Source organism: Gadus morhua, chromosome 10 (assembly GCF_902167405.1).
Source record: "Gadus morhua chromosome 10, gadMor3.0, whole genome shotgun sequence".
Taxonomy (NCBI): domain Eukaryota; kingdom Metazoa; phylum Chordata; class Actinopteri; order Gadiformes; family Gadidae; genus Gadus; species Gadus morhua.
In genome coordinates, this window is record NC_044057.1 from 15004351 (window position 1) to 15023055 (window position 18705).

General features: G+C 42.2%; 10 protein-coding genes and 1 pseudogene across 16 annotated transcripts in view; all 11 read right to left on the reverse strand.

Annotated features, from left to right (window-relative positions):
• Positions 1-18705, reverse strand: part of LOC115552155 (protocadherin gamma-C5) — a 297188-nt gene that overhangs the window by 168384 nt on the left and 110099 nt on the right. The gene's annotated exons all lie outside the window — the stretch shown is intronic.
• Positions 1-18705, reverse strand: part of LOC115552186 (protocadherin gamma-A11-like) — a 136054-nt gene that overhangs the window by 10611 nt on the left and 106738 nt on the right. The gene's annotated exons all lie outside the window — the stretch shown is intronic.
• Positions 1-18705, reverse strand: part of LOC115552161 (protocadherin beta-15-like) — an 88013-nt gene that overhangs the window by 10611 nt on the left and 58697 nt on the right. The window lies entirely within an intron of this gene.
• LOC115552194 (protocadherin beta-15-like) overlaps positions 1-18705 on the reverse strand; it is an 80467-nt gene that overhangs the window by 10611 nt on the left and 51151 nt on the right. The window lies entirely within an intron of this gene.
• The window catches only part of LOC115552195 (protocadherin beta-15-like), a 69242-nt gene that overhangs the window by 10611 nt on the left and 39926 nt on the right, over positions 1-18705 (reverse strand). The window lies entirely within an intron of this gene.
• Positions 1-18705, reverse strand: part of LOC115552190 (protocadherin gamma-A9-like) — a 60449-nt pseudogene that overhangs the window by 10611 nt on the left and 31133 nt on the right.
• Positions 1-18705, reverse strand: part of LOC115552193 (protocadherin gamma-A11-like) — a 43620-nt gene that overhangs the window by 10611 nt on the left and 14304 nt on the right. The window lies entirely within an intron of this gene.
• LOC115552192 (protocadherin gamma-A11-like) overlaps positions 1-18705 on the reverse strand; it is a 41056-nt gene that overhangs the window by 10611 nt on the left and 11740 nt on the right. The window lies entirely within an intron of this gene.
• On the reverse strand, positions 1362-4480 carry LOC115552196 (protocadherin gamma-A4-like). The gene has a single exon (XM_030368050.1). The coding sequence runs from the start codon at positions 4258-4260 to the stop codon at positions 1846-1848; it is 2415 nt and encodes an 804-aa protein (XP_030223910.1). The 5' UTR covers positions 4261-4480; the 3' UTR covers positions 1362-1845.
• Positions 10640-13290, reverse strand: LOC115552165 (protocadherin beta-16-like). Its single transcript, XM_030368022.1, has one exon. It carries the CDS (start codon positions 13210-13212, stop codon positions 10717-10719), a length of 2496 nt encoding a protein of 831 aa, XP_030223882.1. The 5' UTR covers positions 13213-13290; the 3' UTR covers positions 10640-10716.
• On the reverse strand, positions 13765-17922 carry LOC115552174 (protocadherin beta-15-like). The gene has a single exon (XM_030368031.1). It carries the CDS (start codon positions 17732-17734, stop codon positions 15272-15274), a length of 2463 nt encoding a protein of 820 aa, XP_030223891.1. The 5' UTR covers positions 17735-17922; the 3' UTR covers positions 13765-15271.

Below are 18705 nucleotides of genomic sequence, written 5' to 3' on the forward strand. Positions count from 1 at the left end.
CATTATGAACCGACCTAATGCCAATTGAAGCAATTAATCTAGTCTTGACTACTGTGATGACATTGGAAATAAAATATGACAGTTCATACTCCCATGTTAACCAAAACTACAGTTAATGTACAACTGAGTAGAAGAGATTTGATGTAGTCCAGTCGAGCTCAGGGTTATTAGAAGGGCACTCGGATGTATTGCTGACTTAATGAACCTAATTCTGAATGGTTTTCACTTGAGTTAAAACTATGTGGAAATATTTATTAATTTGTATTATAGATGCAAAACAAAAAGATCCCACTTGAAAAACATTAACAGTAAAGCAGTAGCCAACAAAGGTGGACTAAAATGATTAACTATTGACTAATAATGAATATGCAGTTTCTTATATGGGTAACAATGCATTATCATAAATAAAACATCACTTAAGATGATTATTCAATTATTTGAAACTTCTATTAGGTGTTGCAGAACTGTAATGATCGCCCATGGAATCTCTTCTCTCTCAAATGTATTGTATTCAAGTTATCAATAGATGCATAATTGAACCAAAGGAACATGGTTCGAGGGGTACTTTCATAAATCTCTACATACATTAACCAGGAAAAAATCTGTGTGGGATTAAAGAATTCTGTTAACTATCGAAAATGTTGTTATTAAACATAACGGTAATCAGAGATTGTGATGTGTAACGTTAAAAATTCCACATCTTATAGAAGTTATATCTGTTTCAAGTATTTAAATCCAGACTGTGATGAATATAGCCCTCAGATATCAGGTAGAAAAAATATGTTTTGGAAACATACAATGCACACCAGCATTGTGTGCTATAAGCCAGCGTTGATGAACGTCAATGGCTACTGAACTAAATAAGATTCAACAGGGGTTATAAAGTATTTATGAAGCACATCTTAAAGAGTATTTATCCTTCCTCAATCCGATCACAATGTTTCTAAAAAGGGACAGCGATGCTCACATAAGATTAATTTAGGTTCTCCCTGCAGGTATCAGGCCTAACCTCATGCAAACAACAATGCTAGAGAACACTGAACCTACTTGAATAGATTTAGTTTCAACATGTTCAGCACCATGGACAGGGACCTATGACACTCTCATCCATCTACATTAAGCCTCAGCCCTGTGTCTTTGGAGAATCGAAGTAACTGGAGAACCATTGAGCAAACACATACAATGACATTTAGAATGCATGCCAGGAATACAACACGTAATTGCACAAGCAATTCATAGCGTTTCCCTCATCCCTCACGTCACCATGGTGTCCAACCTCACATCGTTTGAACACAGAGGTGAGAGAGGTAGAGGGATGGAAAATAATGAAGGATTGGCTGACCAAAAAGTGCAGTATATATAATTTCATGATGTCAGAGAGATGTTCTGCATGAGATAAACACATTTAAATAAATGGATATCCTCTTGTAGGAAAAAATCCTGAACACAAAGGGGTGGAATACTTTAGAAGACTCTTTAATACCATCAAACCTCTACTCCTGGTGGTTTGATCTCTACTACTTGCCATGAAGGCACGATAACAACTAGCAATGAAGGCACGATATCAACACGTTAACAAGTCTGCACAATGCCAAGTCTTATAGCTTTTAATATATGAAATCCCTTGTTCAATCTGCTGGATAGAGATATGGATATAGAACAAAATTAAGTAACTTGAAGCATTGCCCATTACAACTTAACTCAATAAGAACATACTCGAATACATAAAAAAACCTCAAGCACATTTCTCCCTTCAACCGAGCCACAATGTGGTAGTCAACAACATAGACAATGTGCTCAACATTATGCTTGGGGAATCAAACCATGTGAAACAAACTTCCACAGCTAGATTAGAGGAGGGGTCCCTGTCACTCTTACCTCAGGCGATCCCTCAGAGTCACCAAATATCTCAGCAAAGTCTGTTGGACTTTTTCTCAGGGTCTGGTCGGCAGGCAGCGTTTTGTCATTGTAAGACGTGGCGAACTTAAATTCGCTGGTTCTAGAGCCCGTGGTTAAGTAGCCGTCATAGTTGTAGGCGCTGCGCAGGGTGGCCATGCCGTCCACCTCGGCGTAATGAGGGGGCAGATAAGCACTGGGGATAGCGACGGCTCCATCAAACAACAGTCTGGGCTTTCTGCTGCGACAGAACCTCACACTCAGGATGAGAACCAAGAAGGTCAGGAAAAAGGTGGAGACGCACACCAGCGCAATAATCAGATAAAATGTCACTGTAGATTCACTCTCCTCTGTGTGATGGTTAAACTCTGCCACTTCTGCCAAGTCGTCAGAAATAAGGAAATACACCACACATGTGGCGGAGAGAGGAGTGGGCCCGTTATCGTTCACAGAGACAACGAGGTTCTGTTTCATGCTGTCGCTTTCTGAAATGTCCCTCTGGGTCCTGATCTCTCCACTGTGGAGACCGATAGTAAAGAGTCCCGGGTCAGTGGACTGAATGATACGATAGGACAGCCAGGCGTTCTGTCCAGCGTCTCCGTCCACTGCAATCACCTTGGAGACTAGAGAACCTCCGTGTGTCGCCTTGGGGACCAGCTCGGTCTTAAAAGCGTTTCCTTCAGACGTGGGGTAAAGTATCTGAGGAGTGTTGTCGTTCACATCCGTTATGTAGACACTGACCGTCACGTTGCTGCTGAGTGGAGGAGAACCGTTGTCTCTAGCCATCACCTGGAACTTAAAGCTCCTGAATAGTTCATAATCCAAAGACTTCAAGGCCTGGATGACCCCCGTGTCTCCGTTTACAGATACATACAGGGACACCGGGGAACTGTTGACTTCACTGGGTAAAAGCGAATACAGCACGGTGCCATTTTGTCTCCAGTCTGGGTCTCTAGCGGACACTGAACACAGAGTCGAGCCTGGTTGGATGTTTTCAGCAACATAGGCGCTGTAGGACGCCTCATCAAACAGAGGAGGGTTGTCGTTGACATCGGCTACTGTTAGCTGAATGATTTTAGTAGAGGTCAAAGGGGGAGATCCCTCGTCTGTAGCCATAATGGTGATATTATAATCTGACACTAATTCACGGTCCAGACCACTCGTGGTTACCAATGAGTAGTAGTTCTTAATCGATGGAACAAGTTTAAAGGGGAGGTTAAGCTGAATGGAGCATCGGACCTGTCTATTCTTCTCAGAGTCTCTGTCCTGCACGTTAATTATCGCTACCTCTGTGCCTCGTTGAACGTTCTCTAATATGGGGTCGGAGAGAGATTTCAATTCAATGACGGGTGCATTGTCATTCACATCGATAACATTAATTATTACTTTCGTGTAGGACGACAGTCCCAAGCCATCTTTTGCTTTGATCCGCAACTCAAAAAACGTTTCTAATTCGAAGTCGATAGCCCCAATTACTCGTATATCTCCCGTTGTGCGATCAATACTAAATCTACTCTTTACTTCGTCTGGAACGCGTCCGAAGTCGTACGTCACCTCTCCATTTATCCCATCATCCGCATCTGTCGCGTGTACAGTAACCACAACGGTATCTAAAGCAACGTTTTCCTGAACACTGGCTTCATAAACAACCTGACTAAACACTGGGGCGTTATCATTTGCATCCAGTACAGTGACGTGTATTCCTACGCTACCAGATTTAGGGGGAGAACCCCCATCCATGGCAGTTAAGATCAAATGAATTCCATCCTGATTTTCGCGATCCAGTTCTTTGTCAAGAACGAGTTCAACCGTGTTTCCATCAACCGACAATTTAAAATGTTCATTCTCTCTTAAGCTGTACCGCTGGACTGAGTTCTGTCCCACGTCTGCATCATGCGCTTCCTCTATCAGGAAGCGGGCTCCTCGGTCTGCAGATTCTCTAATCTCTATTTTGACCAGATCTTCGTTGAATAACGGAGAGTTATCGTTGATGTCTTGAACGTGGAGACTAATACGATGGAGCTCCATCGGGCTCTCCAGAACTAGTTCGTGTTTCATGACGCACGACGCCTTGTCACCACAAAGAGCCTCTCTGTCGATCCTCTCAGAAACAATCAAATCTCCGGTGCTCAGGTTTATATCACAATAGCGTTTAGCGTTTCCCTCTGTGTCAATGCGTGCTCTCCTTAAAGCGAGTTTGCCTGTCTCCAGCCCAATATCCTTGACAATATTTCCAATTACAGATCCACGCTTTATTTCCTCTGGAAGAGAAAAGCTTACGTCCCCATTCGCAGAATTAATCCAGAAAACAAAGAAAGCGATAATGCCCGTCTGTGAAATGCTGCTATTCCTTTTCAACGCCATTACAACGTGTGGGTTAGAAAACGCCCTGGTCAGATTCACAGCAATTCAGCGTCTTATGCTATTTTCCCCAGTACGGTTGTAGCAAAGAACATACTGGTCTGATCGCCGATGGCCTGGAACCTTTGTACTCCTCTTCTCCTAGTGGGTGGAGGGACTATTACGTTCTCCATAACTGGCTACATAGCGACACCTTGAGTTTAAAGAGCAACACTTCTTGTTCGGCTACACAAAATGCATGAAGCATTTAACGAAATATGAACCGACCGAATGCCAATTTGAGCAATAAATCATAAATATATAGTCATAAATACTATATAGACATTGGAAATAAAATATTCCCGGGTTCTTCCCCCATGTTAACTAAACCTACTGGCTATCTACAACTGAATGTAACAGATGCACATTTGATTTAGTCCATTCCAGCACAGCGATTTCAGCGGAACTCTCATGTGATGCTGACTCCATGTAGACTTATTTCAGAAGGTTTTTCGAAGAGTTAAAACGATGTGATTTTTATTCATATGTAGTGTATCGGAAAAAAAAACATCACACCTGAAACACATTAACAGTAAAACACTAGCCAGTAAAGGTGTACTAAAATAAACAACTATTGACTAATAATTACTGTGCAGATCCTTATATGGGTATACAATGTATTATAATTTATAAAACGTCAGCTCAATAGATTTTACAATAATTTGAATCTGCTATTAAGTGTTGCAGAACTGTAATGATGGTCTATGGATTCTGTTCTCTCTAAAATGTCTAGTATTCAAGTTATCAATATATGCATTTGATGCTCCAAAGGAACATGGATAGAGAGGTACATTCATCATTCTCCACATACACAGGAAAAAATCCTGGTGGGATTAAAACCATTCTATCAAATGTTGTTATCAAACGTAACAGCAATCAGAAATTGTGAAGGGTAACATGATATGGTAAAAAAAAGTCCACATCTTATGAATGTAAATCTTTCTTAAATATTCAAGTCCAGAAAGTGATGGATTGTATACCCCTCAGATATCTTCTTTTTTGTTTTAGACAAACATAATGCATACATGCAATGTGTGCAACTGGCAGACATTGAGAAATGTCCATCTCTACCTAACAAAATTACATTTTACAGGGGTTATAAAGTATGTTATGAAACACATCTCAGAAAGTATTTATCCTTCCAAGTGGTCACAATGTTCCCATGGGGACAGTGATGCCTACATACTAAGACGTTATCTCTGTAGGTACAGGCCTAACCTCATGTGAACAACATGCTACAGAACACTGAACAAACTTGAATAGATTTAGTTTCAACAGGTTAAGCACCATGGACAGGGACCTATGACACTCTCACCCATCTACATTTAGCCTGAGCCCGGTGTCTTTGGAAAAGAGAAGTAACTGGAGAACCCTTGAGGAAACACACAAGACATCATGTACAGTGCATGCTATGAATACAACACATAATTGCCCCAGCAATTCAGAGTTTCCCTCTGTCAACATGACGTCCAACCTAAAATCGTGGAACGCAGAGGTGATGGAGGTAGAGAGATGGAAAATAAATATGGATTGGGTGACCAAAAAGTGCAGCATACGTAATTTCATGATGTTAGACTTATGTTCTGCATGAGATAAATACAATTAAACAAATGTGTAGCCCCTCGTAGAAAACCATCCTGAACACAAAGGAGTGGAATACTTTGGAATACTCTTTAATACCATCAAACCTCTACTCCTGGTGGTTAGATCTCTACTACTAGCTATGAAGGCACGATAACAAGCTCAAATTAACCCCAAGTCATAGGTCTGCACAATGCACGGCCCTATAGCTTTTAATACATTAACTCCCTTTTTCAACCAGCTGGACAGAGAGATAGATAGAACAAAATTATGTTACGTAAGGGAATGTCGATTACAACTATATGCAATTAGAACATGGCCCAAAAAATAACATGTACATTTTTATCATCCACCGAACCACAATGTGGTATTCAACAACATAGATAGACAATGATCTCATTGTTATGCTTGGTGAATTAAAACCATGTGAAACAAACTTCCACGGCTAGAACAAAGTAGGGGTCCCTGTCACGCTTACCTCAGGCGATCCCTCAGAGTCACCAAATATCTCAGCAAAGTCTGTTGGACTTTTTCGCAGGGTCTGGTCGGCAGGCAGCGTGTTGTCATTGTAAGACGTGGCGAACTTAAAGTCGCTGGTTCTAGAGCCCGTGGTTAAGTAGCCGTCATAGTTGTAGGCGCTGCGCAGGGTGGCCATGCCGTCCACCTCGGCATAATGAGGGGGCAGATAAGCGCTGGGGATAGCGACGGCTCCATCAAACAACAGTCTGGGCTTTCTGCTGCGACAGAACCTCACACTCAGGATGAGAACCAAGAAGGTCAGGAAAAAGGTGGAGACACACACCAGCGCAATAATCAGATAAAATGTCACTGTAGAATCACTCTCCTCTGTGTGATGGTTAAACTCTGCCACTTCTGCCAAGTCGTCAGAAATAAGGAAATACACCACACATGTGGCGGAGAGAGGAGTGGGCCCGTTATCGTTCACAGAGACAACGAGGTTCTGTTTCATGCTGTCGCTTTCTGAAATGTCCCTCTGGGTCCTGATCTCTCCACTGTGGAGACCGATAGTAAAGAGTCCCGGGTCAGTGGACTGAATGATACGATAGGACAGCCAGGCGTTCTGGCCAGCGTCTCCGTCCACTGCAATCACCTTGGAGACTAGAGAACCTCCGTGTGTCGCCTTGGGGACCAGCGCGGTCTTAAAAGCATTTCCTTCAGATGTGGGGTAAAGTATCTGAGGAGTGTTGTCGTTCACATCCGTTATGTAGACACTGACCGTCACGTTGCTGCTGAGTGGAGGAGAACCGTTGTCTCTAGCCATCACCTGGAACTTAAAGCTCCTGAATTGTTCATAATCCAAAGACTTCAAGGCCTGGATGAGCCCCGTGTCTCCGTTTACAGATACATACAGGGACACCGGGGAACTGTTGACTTCACTGGGTAAAAGAGAATACACCACGGTGCCATTTTGTCTCCAGTCTGGGTCTCTAGCGCACACTGAACACAGAGTCGAGCCTGGTTGGATGTTTTCAGCAACATAGGCGCTGTAGGACGCTTCATCAAACAGAGGCGGGTTGTCGTTGACATCGGCTACTGTTAGCTGAATGGTTTTAGAGGAGGTCAAAGGGGGAGATCCTTCGTCTGTTGCCATAATGGTGATATTATAATCCGACACTAGTTCACGGTCCAGACCACTCGTGGTTACCAATGAGTAGTAGTTCTTAATCGATGGAACAAGTTTAAATGGGAGGTTAAGTTGGATGGAGCATCGGACCTGTCTATTCTTCTCAGAGTCTCTGTCCTGCACGTTAATTATCGCTACCTCGGTGCCTTGTGGTGCGTTCTCTAATATGGGGATCGTGAGGGACTTAAGATGTATTACGGGTGCGTTGTCATTCACGTCCATAACATTAATTATTACATTCGTGTAGGACGATAGTCCCAAACCATCTTTGGCTTTGATGCGTAATTCAAAAGACTTGTCAATTTCGAAGTCGATAGCCCCAATTACTAGTACATCACCCGTTTTGCGGTCAATTCTAAATCTATTTTTCACGTCGTCTGGAACGTGTCCGAAGTCGTACGTCACCTCTCCGTTTATCCCAGCATCTGCATCCGTCGCGTGTACAGTAACCACAACAGTATCTAATGGAACGTTTTCCTGAACACTGGCTTCATAAACAGACTTACTAAACACTGGGGCGTTATCATTTGCATCCAGTACAGTGACGTGTATACCCACTGTACCAGATTTAGGGGGAGAACCCCCATCCATAGCAGTTAAAATCAAATTGATTGCCTCTTTATTTTCACGATCCAGCTCTTTGTCAAGGACGAGTTCGACCGTGTTTCCATCAACCGACAATTTAAAATGTTCATTTTCACTTAAGATGTACCGCTGGACTGAGTTCTGTCCCACATCTGCATCCCGCGCCTCCTCTATTAGGAAGCGGGCTCCTCTTATAGCAGACTCAAGAATCTCTATTTCGAACAGATCTTCGTTGAATAACGGAGAGTTATCGTTGACATCTTGAACGTGAAGACTAATACGATGGAGCTCCATCGGGCTCTCCAGGACTAGTTCTTGTTTCATGACGCACGACGCCTTGTCGCCACAAAGAGCCTCTCGGTCGATCCTCTCAGAAACAATCAAATCTCCGGTGCTAAGGTTTATATCACAATAGCGCATAGAGTTATCCTCTGTGTCGATGCGTGCTTTTCTTGAAGCAAGTTTGCCCGTTTCCAGCCCAATATCCTTGACAATATTTCCAATTACAGATCCACGCTTTATTTCCTCTGGAAAAGAAAAGCTTACGTCCCCATTCGCAGAATGAATCCAGAAAACAAAGAAAGCCAGAATGCCCGTCCCTGAAATGCTCCTCGTCCTTTTCAATGCCATTTCAACGTGTGGGTCAGAAAATGCCCCGATCAGATTCAGAGCAATGCAGCGAATTAAGCTGAAGTGTTGTTGTTTTAGCATCCACTGAAATACCAGTACGGTTGAAGCAAAGAGCATAGGCCTACTGTACTGAAACACAACGAACAGGAACCAATGTACTCCTCTTCCCCTAGTGGGTGGAGGGAATATGACGTTCTCCATAACTGGCTACATAGCGACACCTTGAGTTTAAAGAGCAACACTTCAGATTCAGCTGCACGAAAAGCATGTTGCTATATCGAAATACTGCATTGAAATGTTTTGTATTTCTCCCATTATCAACTGACTTAATACAAATTTGAGCGACTAATGGAGACTTAAATACTATAATGACATGTGAAAATATAGTCCTGCTCATTCCCCCATGTTAAGATCCTACTGTTAATGTAGGCTACAACTAACGGAACACATTTGTTTTCTTTGCCGTTTTCCAGTGTAGCTCACTTTTCAGTATAGCACTCTCATGTGTTGCCGACTTAATATACTAACTTCAGAACGTTTACCACACGAGTTAAAACCATGTTGGATTATTAATTTATAGGTAGTGTATCAAAATAAACAACACCACTCTTGAAACATATTAATAGTAAAACACTGTAAAGTAAAGGTGTACTAAAATAAACAACTATTGACTTATTATTATCAATATATGTATTTGTTGCTCCAAAGGAACATGGATAGAGGTACATTAATCAACCTCCACACTTAGTAATCAGGAAAATATCCTGGTGGGATTAAAAAAATTCTGTCAAATGTTGTTATCAAACGTAACAGCAATCAGAAATTGTGGTATGTGACAAGAAATAGTGATAAAAGCCCACATATTTTGAACGTAAATCCTTTTTAAATATTCAAGTCCAGACGTTGATGGATAGCATAGCCTTCAGATATCAAGTACATTATTTTTTTGTTTTAGACACATATAATGCATACATGCAATGTGTGCAACTGGCAGACATTGAGAAACATAAGCAAAATTATGTTTTACAGAGTTTATAAAGTATGTTATGAAACACATCTGACAGAGTATTAATCCTACCAAGCGGTCACAATGTTCCTATGGGGACAGTGATTCCAACATACTATGACTTAACGTTATCTCAGTAGGTATCAGGCCTAACCTCATGTGAACAACAATGCTATAAAACACTCAACACACTTGAATAGATTTAGTTTACAACATGTTCAGCACCATGGACAGGGACCTATGACACTCATCCATGAACATTTAGCCTCAGCCCTGATTCTTTGGAGAAGGGAAGTAACTGGAGATCCCCTGAGCAAAAACATACAACGACATTTAGAATGCATGCTAGGAATACAACACGTAATTGCACCAGCAATTCATAGCGTTTCCCTCTGTCACCATGATGTCCAACCTCACATCGTGAACACTGCAGAGGGGATGGAGGTAGAGGGATGGATAAGAATGATGGATTGGGTGACCAAAAAGTGCAGTATATGTTATTTCATGATGTCAGAGAGATGTTCTGCATGAAATAAACACATTTAAATAAATGTATATCCTCTTGTAGGAAAAAATCCTGAACACAAAGGGGTGGAATACTTTAGAATACTCTTTAATACCATCAAACCTCTACTCCTGGTGGTTTGATCTCTACTACTAGCTATGAAGGCACAATGACAACTTCAAATTAACCTTAGGTAATTTGTATGCATAATGCCAAGTCCTATAGCTTTTAATATACGAAATCCCTTGTTCAATCAGCTGGATAGAGATATAGATAGATAGAACAAAATTAAGTAACTTGAAGCATTGTCCATTACAACTAAACTCAATAGGAACATACTCGAAAACATGAGAAAAACTCAAAAACATTTCTCACTTCAACCGAGCCACAATTTGGTAGTCAACAACATAGACAATATGCTCAACATTATGCTTGGGGAATCAAACCATGTGAAACAAACTTCCAGAGCTAGATTAGAGGAGGGGTCCCTGTCACGCTTACCTCAGGCGATCCCTCAGAGTCACCAAATATCTCAGCAAAGTCTGTTGGACTTTTTCTCAGGGTCTGGTCGGCAGGCAGCGTGTTGTCATTGTAAGACGTGGCGAACTTAAAGTCGCTGGTTCTAGAGCCCGTGGTTAAGTAGCCGTCATAGTTGTAGGCGCTGCGCAGGGTGGCCATGCCGTCCACCTCGGCGTAATGAGGGGGCAGATAAGCACTGGGGATAGCGACGGCCCCATCAAACAACAGTCTGGGCTTTCTGCTGCGACAGAACCTCACACTCAGGATGAGAACCAAGAAGGTCAGGAAAAAGGTGGAGACGCACACCAGCGCAATAATCAGATAAAATGTCACTGTAGAATCACTCTCCTCTGTGTGATGGTTAAACTCTGCCACTTCTGCCAAGTCGTCAGAAATAAGGAAATACACCACACATGTGGCGGAGAGAGGAGTGGGCCCGTTATCGTTCACAGAGACAACGAGGTTCTGTTTCATGCTGTCGCTTTCTGAAATGTCCCTCTGGGTCCTGATCTCTCCACTGTGGAGACCGATAGTAAAGAGTCCCGGGTCAGTGGATTGAATGATACGATAGGACAGCCAGGCGTTCTGTCCAGCGTCTCCGTCCACTGCAATCACCTTGGAGACTAAAGAACCTCCGTGCGTCGCCTTGGGGACCAGCTCGGTCTTAAAAGCATTTCCTTCAGACGTGGGGTAAAGTATCTGAGGAGTATTGTCGTTCACATCCGTTATGTAGACACTGACCGTCACGTTGCTGCTGAGTGGAGGAGAACCGTTGTCTCTAGCCATCACCCGGAACTTAAAGCTCCTGAATAGCTCATAATCCAAAGACTTCAAGGCCTGGATGACCCCCGTGTCTCCGTTTACAGATACATACAGGGACACTGGGGAACTGTTGACTTCACTGGGTAAAAGAGAATACACCACGGTGCCATTTTGTCTCCAGTCTGGGTCTCTAGCGGACACTGAACACAGAGTAGAGCCTGGTTGAATGTTTTCAGCAACATAGGCGCTGTAGGATGCTTCATCAAAGAGAGGCGGGTTGTCGTTGACATCGGCTACTGTTAGCTGAATGATTTTAGAGGAGGTCAAAGGGGGAGATCCCTCGTCTGTAGCAATAATGGTGACATTATAATCCGACACAAGTTCACGGTCCAGACCACTCGTGGTTACCAATGAGTAGTAGTTCTTAATCGATGGAACAAGTTTAAAGGGGAGGTTAAGCTGAATGGAGCATCGGACCTGTCTATTCTTCTCAGAGTCTCTGTCCTGCACGTTAATTATCGCTACCTCAGTGCCTTGTGGTACGTTCTCTAATATGGGGTCGGAGAGAGATTTCAATTCTATTACGGGGGCATTGTCATTCACATCGATAACATTAATTATTACTTTCGTGTAGGACGACAGTCCCAAGCCATCTTTTGCTTTGATGCGCAACTCAAAAGACGTTTCTAATTCGAAGTCGATAGCCCCAATTACTCTTGTATCCCCTGTTGTTCGATCAATTCTAAATCTACTCTTCACTTCGTCTGGAACGCGTCCGAAGTCGTACGTCACCTCTCCGTTTATCCCAGCATCCGCATCAGTCGCGTGTACAGTAACCACAACGGTTTCTAAAGGAACGTTTTCCTGAACACTGGCTTCATAAACAGCCTGGCTAAACGCTGGTGCGTTATCATTTGCATCCAGTACACTGACGTGTATACCTACTGTACTAGATTTAGGGGGAGAACCCCCATCCATAGCAGTTAAGATCAAATTGATTTCCTCGTTATTTTCACGATCCAGTTCTTTGTCAAGAACGAGTTCGACCGTGTTTCCATCAACCGACAATTGAAAATGTTCATTCTCTCTTAAGCTGTACCGCTGGACTGAGTTCTGTCCCACGTCTGCATCATGCGCCTCCTCTATCAGGAAGCGGGCTCCTCTTATAGCAGATTCTTGAATCTCTATTTTGACCAGATCTTCGTTGAATAACGGAGAGTTATCGTTGATGTCTTGAACGTGAAGACTTATACGATGGAGCTCCATCGGGCTCTCCAGTACTAGTTCGTGTTTTATGACGCACGAAGCCTTGTCGCCACAAAGAGCCTCTCTGTCAATCCTCTCAGAAACAATCAAATCTCCGGTGGTCAGGTTTATATCGCAAAAGCGTTTAGCGTTTCCCTCTGTGTCAATGCGTGCTTTTCTTAAAGCAAGTTTGCCCGTTTCCAGCCCAATATTCTTGACAATATTTCCAATTACAGATCCACGCTTTATTTCCTCTGGAAAAGAAAAGCTTACGTCCCCATTCGCAGAATGAATCCAGAAAACAAAGAAAGCCAGAATGCCCGTCCATGAAATGCTCCTCGTCCTTTTCAACGCCATTACAACGTGTGGGTTAGAAAACGCCCCGGTCAGATTCAGAGCAATGCAGCGTCTTAAGATGAAGTGTCGTTGTTTTAGCATCTACTGAAATACCAGTACGGTTGAAGCAAAGAGCATAGGCCTACTGTACTGAAACACAACGAACAGCATCCTTTGGACTCCTCTTCCCCTAGTGGGTGGATGGAATATGACGTTCTCCATAACTGGCTACATAGCGACACCTTGAGTTTAAAGAGCAACACTTCATATTCAGCTACACGAAAAGCAAGTTGCTATATCGAAATACTGCATTGAAAGGTTTTGTATTTCACCCATTTTTAACTGATTTCATTCAAATTTGAGCGATTAATGGAGACTTGAATACTATAATGACATGTGAAAATATATTCCTGCTCATTCCCCCATGGTAAGATCCTACTGTTAATGTAGGCTACAACATGACAGAACACATTCGTATTCTTTGCCGTTGTCCAGGGTAGCTCACTTTTCAGTATAGCACTCTCATGTGTTGTCCACTTAATATACTTACTTCAGAATGTTTTCCACACGAGTTAAAACTAAGTTGGATTATTTATAGGTAGTGTATCATAAGAAACAAAACCACACTTGAAACAAATTAACAGTTAAACACTATCCAGTAAAGGTGTACTAAAATAAACAACTATTGATTAACAAATAATGTGCAGATCCTTATATGGGTAAACAATGCATATACTTTATAAAACATCAGATCAATCGATTTTACATTAATTTGAATATGCTATTAATTGTTGCAGAACTGTAATGATCATGTATGGATTGTATTCTCTCTAAAATGTCTAGTATTTAAGTTATCATCAATATATGTATTTGTTGCTCCAAAGGAACATGATAGAGAGGTACATTCATCAATCTCCACACATAGTAATTAGGGAAATATCCTGGCTGGTTAAAACCATTCTGTCGAATGTTGTTATCGAACGTAACAGCAATCAGAAATTGTGGTATGTGACAAGAAATAGTAATAAAAGCCCACATATTTTGAACGTAAATCCTTTTTAAACATTCAAGTCCAGACGTTGATGGATAGTATAGCCTTCAGATATAAAGCACATTATTTTTTTGTTTTAGACACATATAATGCATACATGCAATGTGTGAAACTGCCAGACATTGAGAAACCTCCATACCAAGCAAAATTATGTTTTACAGGGGTTATAAAGTATGCTATGAAACACATCTGAGAGAGTATTTATCCTCCCAAGCGGTCAAAATTTTCCTTTGGGGTCAGTGAAGCCAACATACTATGACTTAACGTTATCTCAGTAGGTATCAGGCCTAACCTCATGTGAACAACATGCTACAGAACACTGAACATACTTCAATAGATTTAGGTTACAACAGGTTCAGCACCATGGACAGGGACCTACGACACTCATCCATCTACATTAAGCCTCAGCCCTGTGTCTTTGGAGAAGGGAAGTAACAGGAGAACCCCTGAACAAACACACAGAAAACCATTTAGAATGCATGCTAGGAATACCACACGTAATTGCACCAGCAATTCATAGCGTTTCCCTCTGTCACCATGATGTCCAACCTCACATTGTGAACACTGCAGAGGGGATGGAGGTAGAGGGATGGATAAGAATGATGGATTGGGTGACCAAAAAGTGCAGTATATGTTATTTCATGATGTCAGAGAGATGTTCTGCATGAAATAAACACATTTAAATAAATGTATATCCTCTTGTAGGAAAAAATCCTGAACACAAAGGGGTAGAATACTTTAGAATACTCTTTAATACCATCAAACCTCTACTCCTGGTGGTTTGATCTCTACTACTAGCTATGAAGGCACGATAACAACTTCAAATTAACCTTAGGTAATTTGTATGCATAATGCCAAGTCCTATAGCTTTTAATATATGAAATCCCTTGTTCAATCAGCTGGATAGAGATATAGATAGATAGAACAAAATTAAGTAACTTGAAGCATTGTCCATTACAACTAAACTCAATAGGAACATACTCGAAAACATAAGAAAAACTCAAAAACATTTCTCACTTCAACCGAGCCAAAATGTGGTAGTCAACAACATAGACAATATGCTCAACATTATGCTTGGGGAATCAAACCATGTGAAAAAAACTTCCACAGCTAGATTAGAGGATGGGTCCCTGTCACGCTTACCTCAGGCGATCCCTCAGAGTCACCAAATATCTCAGCAAAGTCTGTTGGACTTTTTCTCAGGGTCTGGTCGGCAGGCAGCGTGTTGTCATTGGAAGACGTGGCGAACTTAAAGTCGCTGGTTCTAGAGCCCGTGGTTAAGTAGCCGTCATAGTTGTAGGCGCTGCGCAGGGTGGCCATGCCGTCCACCTCGGCGTAATGAGGGGGCAGATAAGCGCTGGGGATAGCGACGGCTCCATCAAACAACAGTCTGGGCTTTCTACTGCGACAGAACCTCACACTCAGGATGAGAACCAAGAAGGTCAGGAAAAAGGTGGAGACGCACACCAGCGCAATAATCAGATAAAATGTCACTGTAGAATCACTCTCCTCTGTGTGATGGTTAAACTCTGCCACTTCTGCCAAGTCGTCAGAAATAAGGAAATACACCACACATGTGGCGGAGAGAGGAGTGGGCCCGTTATCGTTCACAGAGACAACGAGGTTCTGTTTCATGCTGTCGCTTTCTGAAATGACCCTCTGGGTCCTGATCTCTCCACTGTGGAGACCGATAGTAAAGAGTCCCGGGTCAGTGGATTGAATGATACGATAGGACAGCCAGGCGTTCTGGCCAGCGTCTCCGTCCACTGCAATCACCTTGGAGACTAGAGAACCTCCGTGTGTCGCCTTGGGGACCAGCTCGGTCTTAAAAGCGTTTCCTTCAGACGTGGGGTAAAGTATCTGAGGAGTGTTGTCGTTCACATCCGTTATGTAGACACTGACCGTCACGTTGCTGCTGAGTGGAGGAGAACCGTTGTCTCTAGCCATCACCTGGAACTTAAAGCTCCTGAATAGTTCATAATCCAAAGACTTCAAGCCCTGGATGACCCCCGTGTCTCCGTTTACAGATACATACAGGGACACCGGGGAACTGTTGACTTCACTGGGTAAAAGAGAATACACCACGGTGCCATTTTGTCTCCAGTCTGGGTCTCGAGCGGACACTGAACACAGAGTAGAGCCTGGTTGGATGTTTTCAGCAACATAGGCGCTGTAGGACGCTTCATCAAACAGAGGCGGGTTGTCGTTGACATCGGCTACTGTTAGCTGAATGATTTTAGAGGAGGTCAAAGGGGGAGATCCCTCGTCTGTGGCCATAATGGTGATATTATAATCAGACACTAGTTCACGGTCCAGACCACTTGTTGTTACTAGAGAATAGTAGTTCTTAATGGATCGGATCAATTTAAAAGGAACATTTTCCCGGATAAAACAGCGGACCTGACGGTTATCCTGAGAATCTCTGTCTTGTACGTTTATGATGCCAACCTCTGTCCCAGGTGAGACGTTTTCCGGCACTGGATTAGACAGTGACTTCTGGTTAATTACTGGAGCGTTGTCGTTTACATCCATAACATCAATTATTAATGTTGCATAGGACCCCAAACCGAGACCGTCCTTTGCACTAATCTGGAGTTCATATGAAGACTCTTTTTCAAAATCGATAGATCCAGCCACTCTAATTTCTCCAGTGGTTGTATTGAGCGAAAACATATTGCTTTTTTCGTCTGAAATATGATCAAAGCCATAAACGATCTCACCGTTGATACCCTCGTCCGCATCAGAAGCACTTACAGTAATCACGAGACTTTCTACCGGAGAGTTTTCAGGTAGGATGGCTTGATAAACGGCCTGGCTAAACACTGGGGCGTTATCATTAGCATCCAGCACAATGATATGTATAACTACAGTACCTGATCTCTGAGGAGAGCCACCGTCTACTGCGGTAAGCGAAAGCGTAATCTCGTGTTTGTCTTCTCTGTCTAACTCTTTGTTTAGGACTAGTTCGCCATATTTCCGTCCATTACCCTTCGTCTTCACATCTAATATAAAGTGATCGTTTTTTTCAAGTGTATAGCCCTGAACGGAATTATCTGCAATGTCCGCGTCGTGCGCTTCGTCAAGAGGGAAACGCGCCCCTTTGTCTGCAGATTCCCTTATTTCAATTTTTTGTAGATCCTCCTTAAAATGCGGTTTGTTGTCATTTATATCGTTAACACGGATAGTAATACGGTGTAGTTCCAAAGGGTTTTCCAGGACAAGTTCTTGTTGCACGACGCACGATGGTTTCTTTGCACAAAGACTCTCTCGGTCTATTCTCTCAGCTACAAGCAAATCTCCAGTATTTAGATCTATATTGCAATACTGATCGTTGTCATCTTCGGTGTCAATGCGAGCCTTGCGATCAGAGAGTCTGAAGTTAAGTCCAAGATCCTTCGCTATGTTTCCAATCACTGATCCGCGTTCCATCTCCTCTGGAATAGAATAGCTCACGTCTCCATAGACGGAGTGCAGGACGAGAACAAAAAAGAAAAGGACACGATAATCCATTTCAACTCGATGGATTGCCATCGTTTGAAGGAAGTAGCCCATCGTGTTTTGAAAATTCCTCATATGTCATGAAGAAAAACACGGTGAACAATTGAAATCACACAACAGTAGGCTATGAATGCTTACTGGTCGAATGCGGCGAAGACTCATCGCTGGCAGGTCATACTCGGGGTTTACTGCTAGCTAAGGTTGGTGCATAGCGACACCATGAGCATATTTTGGTTATAACACTCAATTATATGTGACTTGTGATATGTGGTTGTGGTGAGACCCTATGTTGTAATATTGTAACCATAAAATAGTTATACCCACTGTAACTGTAAATGTGGCTGTTAATTCTGATTACCTTAAAAAAAACCTCCATTAGTTGCACTTACATTGCAAATTATTTCTAATTAACCGTCCTAAATGTTTCACGAACATTTTCTTAGAACAACTTGATAATAAATCAAACAATTACATATCAATTCTAACAACCCTCAATTTTTTTTTTTTTAGAAGAAACCATTTCTCTGGCACACAACCTCATTCATTGGTAAATTTACTCCTTATTAATCCACCTCTGGATTAATCTCCTTCCTCCAAAACGAATGTTCATCATCAAACTGATCAATACGTCGTAGGCATATGTACATGAGTCTCCATGAACATACAACGCAGCCTTTTCACAGTTACAACTCCAGTCCACAAGTTATGAAATTAAATGCTACAAGCAAAGAAGAAAGAAACGACTAAGAACTAGCCTAAAATAAATACCCAACACAAATTTCTGATTGGTCTAATTTGTTCAAAGTAAGAACTCAAGGGATAATAATTCCCATACAATAACCACATATTATCCTCCCACTGAAATATAGAGACATGCATCGATCTCCCCACTGTAGAGATCGATTACCAAAACATATATTTATTATTATTATGTTTAGACCAAAACGCCACTAAAGTAAAGTATGACACATACCATACACTAGCCGTTGTATGAGGAAATATAGAGAGAAGACAATTCTATATTTCAATGATGTTCAACCATTTGG